At 39.8% G+C, this 15901-nt stretch overlaps 1 protein-coding gene across 6 annotated transcripts in view; it reads left to right on the top strand.

Annotated features, from left to right (window-relative positions):
• Window positions 1-15901, top strand: part of mst1 (macrophage stimulating 1) — a 172146-nt gene that overhangs the window by 120261 nt on the left and 35984 nt on the right. For all 6 annotated transcript variants that reach the window (XM_059944517.1, XM_059944522.1, XM_059944519.1 and 3 more), the window contains 3 exons: window positions 56-158; window positions 8388-8524; window positions 10989-11024. In XM_059944517.1, coding sequence (XP_059800500.1) covers window positions 56-158; window positions 8388-8524; window positions 10989-11024 — 276 coding nt within the window. The remainder of the gene's footprint in view (window positions 1-55; window positions 159-8387; window positions 8525-10988; window positions 11025-15901) is intronic.

Below are 15901 nucleotides of genomic sequence, written 5' to 3' on the forward strand. Positions count from 1 at the left end.
GTTCCTATGTACAAGCAAGATAAAGTGGTTAATACTGAGCCTTGTCACTTCTCAGACTGCTATAATGGAAATGGGACAACCTATCGAGGATTAGTCAATAAAACAAGAAAGGGGATTTCATGTCAAAGGTGGACCTCAAATAGACCTCACACCCCACGGTATGTTGCCTTCATTTTGCTTTGTGAGACTGAGAGCCAGTAGCAGGAAATAGAGAATAGGTATCATTGAGAAGTATAGAACCGTTCAGCCAGATAACTGTATTTCTGAGGCTGATATTAGTACTTATAAATTGCAGTAATTAAAGTTAATTTCTGTATCTGTCATTGCTGATTAACTGTACCCTGACAATTTGCACTTGGTTCAATTACACCTTGTTTGAACAAAGTAATGTTATTTTTATACAGAATTGACTAATTGGTAACCTTGTGGATGTTCAAATTCCTTATTTGTATGATCAGTAATCAATCACACATCAATCGCGCTACAGGGGAGAAGGCTGGGGAGTAGGGATGACTGGAAGAATTGGATCAGCCCATGATTGAATGGCAGAGCAGACTCAATGGGCTGAATGGCCTACTTCTGCTCCTATATCTTATGGTCTAATAATACAGGTGTTAATATCCTTTATGTTAAAGGCCAATAACACTTTAGTTAGTAAAAGTAACTGACTAATAGAAAAATTCAGCCTGGAATCCTTTGTTTGCATTCTTGTCTTGGTATGTGAAATGCTCTGGACCCATGCTGTGCAAAGGGAAACAAAGACTCTCTTTGCCTGCGTTGACTGCATACCGTCTGGAAATTGTTCTTCCCTGACAATACCTTAACCCTTGCCTTGCTGCAGCTTCCATAGATCCACATGTATTACTGAGATTGTAGGGTTTCTATATACCGGTGATATTTTTTTATCAGGATGTCTGCACGTGCTATGATTATTGTTAATTTTAGAGAATCTATTACTTTTCAAATGTATGTTAATATCTAAAAAGATGTACATTATTCAATCTGTTGTTATTCTTAGGGTATCTGGATATGACGTTAGAATACCAAGCACTAGATATTATATTAGGTAATTAGGGTTAGTATTAGCATTATTATAAGGCATCAGAGCTGTAATGGACTGGTTGTTCTTGACTCAGGACCTCCTATAGCACCCCCAATAACATTGTGTTGCCTTTATGGCAGTTATTTAGATTATAATATTTTCGCTTAGTAATTAATTTGTTAGCATTTTAGTTAAAGTTAGGATTGTTTAAAGTAAATTTGTTGTCTGTGATATATCGCGGCATGCGATGATGTCACATCCGGTTTCGCTGCGTCCTGTGGGAAAATACCAGTTTGGAGAAACGGGAAGGTGGGGGCCACACATGTGCGAGCCCAGCGCAATAAAGGTTGTCTTTCTATGCACTAGGAACATAGTGAGAGCAACGCCGTAAGTTATCAGATAATAAAATGTTAACGCTGATCCTGTTAAAAGTAACGACGGTCGATAAGGTTTATGTTTTCGTTAGTTAAAGAGTTGCGGATAGTTTGCGTTGAAGTGTATTTAAAGCAGTCAATGGCGTAGGTAGATTCTGACTGTATGCTGCACTTTAATGTAATGTAGTAGTAGTAGTTTTACTTTTGCAAGTATTTAAGATGTAAATGTAATATCAAGAAGGAAACAAATGCTGTACAAATCTTGTATTGTTTTGTCAACAGTTTTCACCATACGTTAATGAGGAAGAGCAAATAGTAAATGGTTAATATTACTGCGACCCTGTTTTCATTGACTACGGTTTATCTCGGTGTTTAGTTCAGTGTTATCTTACACGCCGGGCGAGAACACTACAAACATACTCACCTTTAGTAGTTGTGCTCCTCCCAGCAAAGGGCCCTTGATTCCAGATCCATACTGTGAGCTAGAGTGAGCCACAGTGGTGGGTGGGCCGAGGCAGTGAATCCTGAGGAAGGGTTTTGACATGAAACCTTTGTCACTTTATAAATAAATTTATATTTTACATTTTGTATGTGTTACTCTGAAAACAGCTCATAGCCATGGACTGCATCCTTAAAGTGTGCTGTTTAAAGGCCTTCACTGACATTTAGAATCAGAGGAAATCATATCATTTTTGAAGAAAATATAAAATATACATTTATTTTGAAATGCATTCAATTTACATAAATTAGTTGAAATCCTTAATGCTAATTATTTGAAAAAGAAGTGCAGAATGTTTTCCTTAACTTTTTAATGAAGGTTGCCTTAATCATTCAAATGAAAGAGGTTGCTCATGTAAAACCGAGGGTCAGATGTAAAGTGCAGCCATTCCTCCAACTCACTGGAAATAGCAACCACTTCTACAATTTAGTGTTAACTTAAAGGCAGCTGTATCTTTCTATATTGATGTTTAATAGGATCTGTATATATTCCTGGTGTGTCCATTAATTCCAGTGCTGAATAGGACTGACATTATCATTATTCACAGAGCTATATTGCTGCGATTAGTATTAACATCACATGAATTAGTGTAAACTTTGAGATGACTTATTGCCTGCGCTAATGGTAATCTCAACATGACTGCATTTTAATATGAGTGGTGTTAATTTTAGCTGTGCTTTATTGGATGATTTCTGGCATTTTCAGACTGAAATATAAGGGAATTAGTCTTAATCTTGGGTTTATTTATGTCATTGGAATTATAGGATATGACTTAAGTATAAGAAATCAAGTTTATTATCACTGACATGTTATACAATTTGTTGCTTTATGGCAGCAGTGCAGTGCAAGAATTAAAAATTGCTACAAGTTGCAAAATAAATACAGAGCAAAGGACGAATAACAAAGTAATGTTCATGGGTTCATAGACCATTCAGAAATTTGATGGTGAAGGGGAAGAAGCTGCTCTTAAAAAGCTGAGTGTGGGTCTTCAGACTGGTGTACTTCCTTCCTGTTAGTACATTCAGTGGTGACACCAGAGGGCAAGCCCAGATAGTAACTCTTTAATGATGGATACTGCCTTCTTGAGAATATTCTCAAAGGTTGTGCCTGTGATTGAATTGGCTGAGTCTACAACCCTCTGCAACCTCTTGCCATCATGTGCATTGGAGCCTCCACACCAGGTTGTGATGCAGCCAGTCAGAATTCTCCTTGCTGTACATCTGTAGAAATTTGCAGGAGATTTTAGTGACATACAAGATCTCCTCAAACTGCTGATGAAGTACAGTCACTTGTGTGCCTTCTTCATTTTTGCATCAATGTGTTGGATCAAGGACAGATCCTCAGAGATGCTGATGCTCAGGAATTTGAAGCTGTTCTTCCTTTCCGCTGCTGCCCCTCTGGTGTGTTCTCACAACTTTCCCTTCCTGGAGTCTGCCATCAATTACTTGAGCTTGCTGATGTTGAGTGCAAGGTTGTTGTAGCAGGTGGGAACTTAGAACTGTGCTGTGAGAGGTTGAAAATGACCTTGAACTCTCCAGCCGGTTAGTTGATACACATTTTCAATATCTTGTCAGGTACACCACCAGGGCCTGACACCTTTTGAGGGTTCACCCTCTCAAAAGATGTTCAGATATTGTCCTCTGAGACAGTAATCATAGATGCTGTGGAGATTTGCAAAGTCATAGTCTTATTTTTCCCTTTCAAAACATGTATAAAAGGCATTGAGCTTATTGGGGAATGAAACGCCACTGCCACTTAATGCTGCTAGGTTTTGACATAGGAAATAATAATATGCAAACCCTGCCACAGCTGTCATATACTGAAATTACATTTTTGGTCTCACATTGGCCTTCTGTTCATTGTACCTGGACTTCTGTAGGAATCTGGATCACTGCTCTTGAACATCACAGATCTTGATATATATATATATGATATATGGGGATATGACAATAACATCAATCCCTAGAGCAAAATATTCTCAGTGTCAGCGTGAGTGGTCTATTATGTGGATTAGCGTTAATCTCAAGGAATCTGTTTATTACTATGATCAATGTTAAATACCCTTCTCCATACATCAATGGATTTACTATCATTGTCAAGAACTACAGGTTGTGCACCCCTTATCTGAAAATCCAAAATCCAAAAACCTCCGAAATCCAAACTTTTTTTGATTGCTGACCTGACGCCACAAGTTCAAAATTCCACAAGGGTTCCCAGGTGATGTGCAGGTCTCTGTGCACCACAGACCCTGACAAGTGACCTCACATACCCTGAGTGGAGCCTGTTGGTACCAGTTTGTTTTCAGCAGTCATCATAGCCAGACCGTTGTGCATTACTTGCAGTGTTTTACACTCATTCTCTGGCCTGTGCTATGAAGGTATTGTTGAAAATGTCAATAAGGCCTATGGGTAACAGTGAAAAAAAGAACAAATGATTATATATTTATCACAGGAAGTCAACTTATTGGAAAAACTTGACAACAGTGTAAGTGTAAAATATCTGACAGAGGACTATCGTGTTGGAACAACCACAATCTATGACATGAAGAAACAGAAGGACAAACTACTAAAGTTATATGCTGAAAGAAATGAACAGAAGTTAATGAAAAATAGAAAAACACTGCATAAAGTGAAACATGAAGATCTTGAACTTGTGTTGAAAGAGTGGATTTGCCAATGTCAGAGGGAGCATATACTGCTTAATGGAATGCTGATCATGAAACAAGCAAAGATCTACCACAATGAACTGAAAATTGAAGGTAATTGTGAATATTCACCAGACTGGTTATAGGAATTTAAGAAAGGACACAGCATTAATTTTTTAAAAATTTAAAAAATTTTAAAGTTAAGATGTCTGCTAATCATGTATCAGCTGATAAATTCAGTGATGAGTTTGCCAAAATCATCTTTGATGATAATCTAACACTAGAACAAGTTTACAGTGCTGACAAGACATCATTCTTCTTGCATTACACTGGACAACAAAGATTTTGCTTCCTGAATACCTTTAGGTGTACCTTATGAATTTCAGGCAACTGATCATGAAAATCACCATGAAATTTTCCTATCACACACCATTTTTTGAAATCACTTATGTTTATTATTTCAATTCATAATTCAAGTCAATTACAATGTTGCCTACAATGTAAGCTGGGAAGTTTCCTATCTTGTCCAGGCATGCTTAGGCGGCATGGCTGCTGCATGGCAGGACAGGTTTTAGTAATAATTATTGGGTTCAGGACTGTAAGGATGGAATTTGTTATCACCAGGCACAAAAATTTCTCTGAAAGATTTTGATATTTGAGATAGATGCTTCCCAGAATAATTGATGCCAAGATTAAGGAAAACATTTTTGAAGAATTTCTAGTGGGACCGGAGAAAATCACATGGCAGGCATTCAAGGAAGTTGTTGAAATTTTTCTCGGCATCTACAGAGCACCAAACTACATGCAGTTGGTTGAAAGCATGCTTCAAGCATATAAAACCATGAAATGCAACATGTCACTAAAGATTCAGTTTCTGCATTCCCATTTAGACTTCTTCCCTGCAAATCTTGGTGCTGTCAGTGACAAGCATGGTGAAAGGTTTCACCAGGACATTGCAGTCATGGAGAAGAGATACCAGTGCATCTGGAATCCATCAATGCTGGTGAATTATTGTTGGACACTTAAGTGAGAAACCTCAGACCCGAGTACAAATGAAAATCATTAACAAAGTATTTTTAACTTAGTTGAACTATTGCAAAACATCAGCACCATTATGCAATTAAACACATTATATTCAATAAAAGTTAATTTATTTAATTCACCATATTTCTTAATACCCTGACCAATCAGGAATCTATCAACTTCTGCTTTAAATATACACACGGACTTGGCCTCCACCACAGTCTGTGGCAAAGCATTCCACAGATTTACCACGCTTTGGCTAAAATAATTTTTCCTTACTTCTGTTCTAAAAGGTCGCCTCTCAATTTTGAGGCTGTGCCCTTGAGTTCTGGATTCCCCCACCATAGGAAACATCCTCTCCTCATCCACCCTATCTAGTTCTTTCAACATTTGGTAGGTTTCAATGAGATCCCCATGCATTCTTCTAAATTCCAGTGAGTACAGGCCCAAAGCTACCAAACTGCCCATATGTTAAACCCTTCATTCCTGGAATCATCCTCGGGAACCTCCTCTGGACTCTTTCCTATGATGATGCATCCCTTCTGAGATAAGGAGACCAAAACTGTTGACAATACTCCAAGTGCGGCTTGATTAGTGTCTTATAAAGCTTCAGCATTATCTCCTTGTTTTTATATTCTATTCCTCTTGAAATAAATGCCATCATTGCATTTGCCTTCTTTACCACAGACTCGACCTGTGAATTAATCTTCTGGGAGTCTTGTACGAGGACTCCCAAATCCCTCTGCACCACTGATGTTTTAACCTTTTCCCCTTTTAGATAATAGTCTGCCCTATTATTCCTTTTACCAACACACATTCTCATGTATTTCCCAACACTGTTCCATCTGCCTCTTTTTTGCCCATTCTTCCAATTTGTCTAAGTCCTGCTGCAATTGCATTGCTTCCTCAGCACTATCTACCTGTCCATCTATCTTCGTATCATCCACAAACTTTGCCACAAAGCCATCAATTCCACTATCTAGATCATTGACAAACAATGTGAAAAGTAGCGGTCCCAATATTGACGCCCTGAGGAACACCACTCTTCACTGGCAGCCAACCAGAAAAGGCCCCTTTTATTCCGACTTGCTGCCTCCTGTCTGTCAGCCATTCCTTAATCCATGCCTGTGTCTTTTCTGTAACGTCAAAGGATTTTATCTTGTTAAGCAGTCTCATGTGAGGCACTTTAAGAAATGCTTCTGAAAATCTAAGTAAATGACGTCCACTGCCTCCTCTTTGTCCAACCTGCTTGTTACTTCCTGGAAGTACTCTAACAGATTTGCTAGGCAACATTTCCCTTTACAGAACCCATGCTGACTTTGACTTAGTCTCCAAGTACCCCGAAACCTTGTCTTTAATAATAGACTCCAGCACTCTCCCAATCACTGAGGTTAGGCTAACTGGCCTATAATTTCCTCTCTTTTGTCTTCATCCATTCTTAAAGAGTGTAGTGACATTTGTAATTTTCCAGACTTCCAGAACCATGCCAGAATCAGGTGATTCTTGAAAGATCATGACCAGTGCATCCATTTATTTGTGATATCTTTAGAAAAAAACATAGAAAACACAGAAAACCTACAGCACAATACAGGCCCTTCGGCCCACAAAGTTGTGCCAAACATGTCCCTACCTTAGAAATTACTAGGCTTACCTATAGCCCTCTATTTTTCTAAGCTCCAAGTACCTATCCAAAAGTACCTTAAAAGACACTATCGTTTCGCTTCCACCACCGTTGCCGATGGCCCATTCCACGCAGTCGGCACTCTCTGAGTAAAAAACTTACCCCTGACATCTCCTCTGTATCTGCTCCCCAGCACCTTAAACCTGTGTCCTCTTGTGGCAACCAGTACAGCCCTGGGAAAAAGCCTCTGACTATCCACACGATCAATGCCTCTCATCATCTTATACACCTCTATCAGGTCACCTCTCATCCTTCATTGCTCAAGGAGAAAAGGCCGAGTTCACTCAACCTATTCTCATAAGGTACACCCTCCAACCCAGGCAACATCCTTGTAAATCTCCCCTGCACTCTCTCTATAGCATCCATATCCTTCCTGTAGTGAGGCAACCAGAACTGAACACAGTACTCCAAGTGGGGTCTGACCAGGGTCCTATATAGCTGCAGCATTACCTCTCGGCTCCTAAATTCATTTCCATGATTGATGAAGGCCAATACACCGTATGCCTTTATATCACAAATACAGGTTTTTGATAAGTTTATGGAAGTAGCATCTGTTAACATCTGAGTGGTTGTGTGATGGAGAATAATTTTAATCTTGGAGTGTTGTGTAATATAGGCAGAATATTATAATATTGGGAAATTAATGTTATTTGTTGTTGTATAGTACTGGGATAAATGAAAGATATTCAGAAGTAAGATTTGCTGCCGCATACTTGGTGAAGTGATGAACAAATAAGTTTTTACTGTATATTATTGGGATTTTAGTCTCTGGGTATTTGGAATGTGCATTCACATTTGTGCCTGTGTATGTGACTGAAACGTGTGCATTTACAGTATGTTGTTAAGTTTATACAGGTATTTCTGGAACTGGTATACAGTATGTTTGGAATTAACAATGATTTCAGTACCTATAGATTTTGTGTGCTTTGCATTGCTCTATATTGTTGGGGGATTTTTGTTAATCTCAGGTTTGTACATTGCTGTTGTTTGTGTAGTATCAAGGGTACTGTATACTACCGGAAATGGGAGTCCTATGGTAGATATGCATGACTCAAATTGACATTTGTGACTCAAATTGAAGCAGATGTAAAGGGTAATGAGACCTCTAACTTTTTTCCCCACAGAGTCACTCCTCAGACACATCCTAACGCTGGTCTTGAGAAAAACTACTGTCGAAATCCTGATGGGGACAGTCATGGGCCTTGGTGTTACACTTTGGATCCCAAAGTGCAGTGGGATTACTGTGCCATCAGTACTTGCAGTATGAGACCAACTATTGCTACTTAAAAGCTGAATGTGGATCAGTCATTCACATACTTTTATTTTACAGATGAGGAAGTTGTAACCATGTGTTGTCCACCATTATGTATTTACATTTTAGAAAAAATGTCATTCACAATAGTTTAATCTACCAGGCAGCAATTTTCTTCCTGTAGTGAACTACATACACAATGAACAGAAATCTAAACTCCAATCTAAAAACCACATTTCTGATTGTAGAAGGAACAAAGTTGAGGAACAGGTAGAAAATATAAGAGAGAACCAGGGGAAGTGGGCGTGGCTGGGAAGGGGTGATGGGTTATCTAGCAAGCCAAAGAAATTTAGATACCGTGTGTGAGTCATTTACAGAGATACATATGAACACACACACACAAACGGATCTGGTGAGAAAGAGAAAAGTGGAGAGATGGAGAGAGAGTGACAAAGGAATAACGATAGAGAAAGGAACAGGACAGGTCATTCCGTACCTTGGATAAATCCCATTAGATCATGTCAATTTGTTTTACGCAATCTGGCTTTGTAACTGGTATAGCTATTTCACAACAGTAAGAGCTTCAAAATTCTCAGTTGTCTCTTTATGCAAAAATAAGTTGGTGGGGGAATGCTCCAGAATTTCAAAACTCTGGAGTGTGCCAGCTATCACCAAACAAACAGCTTTGATGTCTCACCTAAGAAAATGGCTTCTTTCAATCTATTCTATCAGTTCTGTCATCTCAAGCAGATCTAAACAAGACAATTATTTGTCTGTATTCACACCAACAGAATTGTAATATTTGCAAGTTGTCCTCCAGCTTTAACCCCATTATAATTCTGCAAATTAATGTCAATATTAAGGGTGTTTTTCAGGGGAAATTGCAGTGCTCTTGCTGTAATAGAACTTCCACTACTTCCCATTCTAACTCTAACAGATAATGGTGACAAGGAAGATTGCTTCCCAGGGTTGATATGCCTAATAGCAGAGGGCATGCATTGAAGGTGGGGGGACCAACGTGAGGGGTAAGTTTAGAGTGATGGATGTCTGTATGGTGGTAGAGGCAAATAGATTAGAGACTTTTAAGAGATGTCTGGATAGACACATGGGTATAAGGCAGATGGAGAAGATAGAGGCATATGAGCATGGTGTAGGTAGCAGGGATTGGTGTTTGGGTGTTTTTGATTTGCTTTTTAGCTAGTTCAGCACAACATTGTGGGCCGAATGGCCTGTTCCTGCGCTGTACTCGTCTATGTTCTAAATTCTATACACACAGAAATCAATGGCCAATGGTAGTCAAACCAGAGACCAGGGAAGGCTTTATTTACTTCTGTTCAAGCAATAGGGAACATAGAAAGTAAAAAGGGAAATATTTCCAGCTGCACAATGTTAAGCACTTGGATGTGAGAAAATGCTGTTAACTTTCTTTTGTTTCATAGAATGGCATGATTTATCAGTTCACACCACATGTCTGTAGTGCCTTCCTTGGCTTTATGTTGCTTCATATTACAAACATTGAGAGTGTCCTACATTAAAGACACGATTATTTTCACAGATTACATATATAAAGACAACTCTGTGTGTGTGTGTGCTGAATGACTATATACAATCATTTAGCACATAGATAGGTATTTCAGCTCACCATCCCATTTAATTTACCTATCTACACTAATCTATTTTCTCACATTAGCACGTTACAGATAATTAATGGATTATTACAGCCACAACCTATAATTGCTCCATATTATAGGCACAAATACACTCTCACTAAGATATAACAAACTTTTAAAACAGATCAAAATTCAAAGTTCTATGTAAATGTATGTATTATCAAAGTACATATATGTCACAGTAGAACAATAACAAACTACTGTACACACAAAGACTGACAAATGAGCAATGTACAAAAGACATACAGTGCAAATACAAAAAAACACAAATAGTAAATAAATAAATATTACTGAGAACAAGAGTCATTGGAAGTGAGTCCATTGATTGTGGAATAAGTTCAGTGTCATCGTGAGTAAAGTTATCCATGCTGGCCTCATGAGCCATGGAATGAGTTGACATCTCATTCCGCAGAAACAGAGACAATGACCAGTTTTATGTGCAAAGATGAACTATTCCGTATTTCCATACAAAATATATTTTATCCTTAAGAGCCTGTCTCTGGTTTTTACATGTTCATGTTTCAAATCTCACACTTACTTCATGTACCAGCAACCCACCCTTCATGAATGACTCAGTGAAGTGGAAAGTGAGTGAAGATATCAAGTTGCAGCTTCTTGAATCACAGTACCTGGGAACCAGTGATGGTGGTCAGAGGAGAATAGAGTCATCCAATCACCTCACAACATAGACATACATGTTTAGGAATATTCAGCATGCATTTGTGGAGAATTTCAATCACATTGTGACATGATTCCCAATTACTCTCCTTTAATTTTGTTCTTGTTCTCTGTTTCAATTGCAGAAGGGAATGATATCTCAGGACAGAGGGAAGATCCAGGTATATACTTAGAACACCTTTTCTGCAGTTCAATTTCCTTTTACAAAAGGGAAAGGAAGCATATGTAAGATTAAGGAAGCTGAAAACGGACATGAACTTTGAATAATGTAAAGCAAGCAGGAAAGGAATTAAACAGGGGTTTATGAAATGTCCTTGGTGAATTGGATTAAGGAGAATTTTATGCATTTTATGCATACCTTAAAATGAGAGTAGATTTGAAGAGGGTAGCAGAACTCAATAACAAAAGTGGGAGTTTATGCCTGGAACTAGAGGAGATGAGTGAGGTATTAAATGAGTAATTTAATTTAGCAAGGGGAAGGACATTGAACAGTCCTTTATTAAGAAGGGCAATAGGGACAAACCAGGGAATAGGGATATGCTAATGAACCTTACCTCAGTAGTTGGAGAAGATTCTCAGGGACAGTAATTACTCACATGTCAAAAAGCATGGCTTTGTACAGGGGATGTCATGTCTTACCAACGTGACTGAATTTTTTTCGGGAGGTAACAGAGATGGTTGGTGAAGGTGGGGTATTAGATGTTGTCCATATTTACTTTACTAATGACTAGGCTCTCTGAAGGTAGGTTCATCCAGAAGATTAAATCACATGGAACCCTCAGTGATTTGGTACTGAAATCAAGATTGTCTTGGCCATAGAAAATAGAGCATAGTGGTGGAGGTGTGTGTCCTCACACACACACACACACACACACACACACACACACACACACAATGCTGGAAGTGAGTTAGTATTCATGGAGAGGAAGAATTGACATTTCAGGCTGAAACCCTTCATCAGGACTGGAAAGGGAGGAGAAGCCAAAAAAAGGAGGCATGGGGGAGGGGGGAAGGTAAGGGGTACAAGCTGGAAGGTGATAGGTGGCTGGTTGGGGGAGGCTGAATGAATTGAGAAGCATGGAGGTGAGAGGAAGCGGAGGTAAAGGGCCATGGGAAAAAGGGAAGGAGGAGGGGCACCCGAGGGAAGTGATGGATAGGTGAGGAGAGAAGAGGTATGAGGGGAGCCAGAGTGGGGAATGGAAAAAGAAAAGGGGGGGGGGTGAGATTACTGGAAGTTAGAGAAATCAAAGTTCATTCCATCAGATTGGAGGCTACCTAAGTAGAGTTTGAGGCATGGCTTCTCCAACCTCAGAATTGCCTTAAGGCAGTAGAGAGCATAACCAATGTGTCAGAATGGAAATGGGGAGTGGACTTAAAATGATTGGCCACCAAGAAATCCTGCCAATTGAGGATGGAGCATGGTCAACAGAGTTTAATTGGGGCAAGTGTGAGGTGTTGCTCTTTGGGAGGTCAATACAAGAGGAAAGAGTACAGTAAATGGCAGGATTCTTAGGGGCATTGACATACAGTGATCATAGGGTGCAAGTACATAGCTCCCTGAAAATGGGCACACAAAGAGAATGGTGGTAAATAAGGCATATAGTATGCTTGCCTTTATCAGCTGTGTCATAGGGTATAAAAGTTGGGAAACCATATTTCAGTTGCATAAAAACTTTGGTTTAGTCACATTTGGATCAGTTCTGGTCACCACAATACAGGAAACGTGGAGGCTTGGGAACAATGCAAGATAGGTCCACCTGTGGTCTGGATTAGAAGAGAGTATTAAGTATAAGGAGTGGTTGAACAAATTTGGATTGTTTTTTCTGGAGTATTGAAAGCTGAGGGGTGACCTGAAAAAAACCCCCATAAAATTATGAAACATAGACAGGGTAAATGTTGCCTTTCTCCAAGGGTGAAAATATGAGAGGGCCTGAAGAGTGAGTACAGGGAGCTTGGTAGGAAGTTAAAAAGCAGGACCTCGAGGGTGGTAATCTCAGGATTGCTACCTGTGCCACGTGCCAGTGAGGGTAAGAATAGGATGCTCTGGAGGATGAACACATGGCTGAGGAACTGGTGTAGGGGGCAGTGTTTCAGATTTCAGGATCATTGGGACCTCTTCTGGGGCAGGTGGGACCTGTACAAGAGAGACAGGTTACACCTGAACCACAGGGGGACCAATATCCTTGCAGTGAGGTTTGTTAGTGCTATTGGGGGGTGAGGTTTAAACTAGATTTGCAGGGTGATGGGAACCAGAGTGACAGAGTAGATAGTGGAGTGGGGTGAAAGTAAATGATGTTAAAGGTTCATGCAAAGTCACAAATAGAAGGATTGTGTATGGTGGTAATAATCTTCTGAGGTGTGTCTATTTCAATGCGAGGAGTATTGTGGGGAAGGCTGACGAGCTGAGGGCGTGGATTGACACATGGAATTATGACATTGTAGCCATTAGTGAAACTTGGCTACAGGAGGGGCAGGTCTGGCAGCTCAATGTTCCAGGGTTCCGATGTTCCAGATGTGATAGAGGCAGAGGGATGAAGGGTGGGGAGTGTGGCATTGCTAGTCAGGGAAAATATTACAGCAGTGCTCAGGCAGGATGGATTAGAGTGCTTGTCTACTGAGGCCATATGGGTGGAGCTGAGAAACAGGAAAGGTGTGACCACATTAATGGGGTTGTATTATAGACCATCCAATAGTCAGCGAGAATTGGAGGAGCAAATCTGCAGAGAGATAACAGACAACTGCAGGAAACATAAAGTTGTGATAGTAGGGGATTTTAATCTTCCACGTATTGATTGGGACTCCCATACTGTTAAAGAGTTAGAATTTGTAACATTTGTTCAGAAAAGTTTTCTAAATCAATATATAGAGGTATCAACTAGAGAGGATGCAATATTAGATCTATTAGGAAATGAGTTAGGACAGGTGACAGAAGTGTGTGTAGGTGAACACTTTGGTTCCAGTGATCACAACACCATTAGTTTCAACTTGATCATGGATAAGGATAGATGTGGTCCTCGGGTTGAGGTAAAATTTTTTTTGCATCTGTTTTTACTAAGGAAACTGGCATGGAGTCAATGGAAATAAGGCAAACAAGTAGTGAGGTCATGGAACCTATACAGATTGAAGAGGAGGAGGTGCTTGCTATCTTGAGGCAAATCAGAGCAGATAAATTCCCAGGACCTGACAGGATATTCCTTCGGACCTTGAAGGAGACTAGTGTTGAAATTGCAGGGGCCCTGGCAGATATATTTAAAATGTCGGTATCTACGGGTGAGGTGCTGGAGGATTGGAGGATTGCTCATGTTGTTCCATTGTTTAAAAAAGGCTCTAAAAGTAATCCAGGAAATTATAGGCCGATAAGTTTGACGTTGGTAGTAGTTAAATTATTGGAAGGAGTACTAAGAGATAGGATCTACAAGTATTTAGATAGACAGGGACTTATTAGGGAGAGTCAACACAGCTTTGTGCATGATAGGTCATGTTTAACAAATCTATTAGAGTTTTTCAAGGAAGTTACAAGGAAAATGGATGAAGGGAAGGCAGTGGATGTTGTCTACATGGACTTCAGTAAGGCCTTTAACAAAGTCCCGCTTGGGAGGTTAGTTAGGAATATTCAGTCGCTAGGTATACATGGAGAGGTAGTAAACTGGATTAGACATTGGCTCAATGGGAGAAGTCAGAGAGTGCTAGTGGAGGATTGCTTCTCTGAGTGGAGGCCTGTGACTAGTGGTGTGCCACAGGGATCAGTGCTGGGTCCATTGTTATTTGTAATCTATATCAATGATTTGGATGATAATGTAGTAAATTGGATCAGCAAATTTGCTGATGATACAAAGATTGGAGGTGTAGTGGACAGTGAGGAAAGTTTTCAAAGCTTGCAGCGGGATTTAGACCAGCGGGAAAAATGGCTGAAAAATGGTAGGTGGAGTTTAATATAGACAAGTGTGAGGTATTGCACTTTGGAAGGAAAAACCAAGGTAGAACATACAAGGTAAATGGTAGGGCACTGAGGAGTGCAGTTGAACAGAGGAATCTGGGAATACAGATACAAAATTCCCTAAAAGTGGCGTCACAGGTAGATAGGGTAGTAAAGAGAGCTTTTGGTACATTGGCCTTTATAAATCAAAGTATTGAGTATAAGAGTTGGAATGTTACACTGAGGTTGCATAAAGCATTGGTGAGGTCAGATTTGGAGTATGGTGTGCAGTTTTGGTCACCGAATTACAGGAAGGATATTAATAAGGTTGAAAGAGGGCAGAGAAGGTTTACAAGGATGTTGCCGGGACTTGAGAAACTAAGTTACAGTGAAAGGTCGAATAGGTTAGGACTTTATTCCCTGGAGCGTAGAAAGATGAGGGAAGATTTGATAGAGGTAAATAAAATTATGATGGGTATAGATCGAGTGAATGCAAGCAGGCTTTTTCCACTGAGGCTAGGAGAGAAAAAAAACTGGAGGACATGGGTTAAGGGTGAAGGGGGAAAAGTTTAAAGGGAACATTAGGGGGGCTTCTTCACACAGAGAGTGGTGGGAGTGTGGAATGAGCTGCCAGATGAAGTGGTAAATGCAGACTCACTTATAAGTAAAACTTGGACAGGTACATGGATGAGAGGTGTATGGAGGGATATGGTCCAGGTGCAGGTCAGTGGGACTAGGCAGAAAAATGGTTCAGCACAGCCACGAAGGGCCAGAAGGCCTGTTTCAGTGCTGTAATGTTCTATGGTTCTAGATTTAAGGTGAGAAGGGGAAAATATTTGATGGAAATATGCAAGGCCAGTTATTTTTTACAGAGTGTGGTAGGTGCTTGGAGCACATTCTCAGAAGAAGTGGTAGAAGCAGATATGATATTAACATTTCAGAAGCATTTAGATACCCATATGAACAGGCATGTAATAGAGGATTGTAACCTATATGCGGTCAGGTGAGATTAGTTTAACTTGGTATTATAGTTGGCACAGTATTGTGGGACAAAGGGTATGTTCCTGTTCTGTTCTCATCTATGTTGTAAAAGGAAAGATCAGAGGACAGTAACAGAGAAGC

The sequence above is a fragment of the Hypanus sabinus genome, chromosome 19 (assembly GCF_030144855.1).
Source record: "Hypanus sabinus isolate sHypSab1 chromosome 19, sHypSab1.hap1, whole genome shotgun sequence".
In the NCBI taxonomy this organism is placed as follows: domain Eukaryota; kingdom Metazoa; phylum Chordata; class Chondrichthyes; order Myliobatiformes; family Dasyatidae; genus Hypanus; species Hypanus sabinus.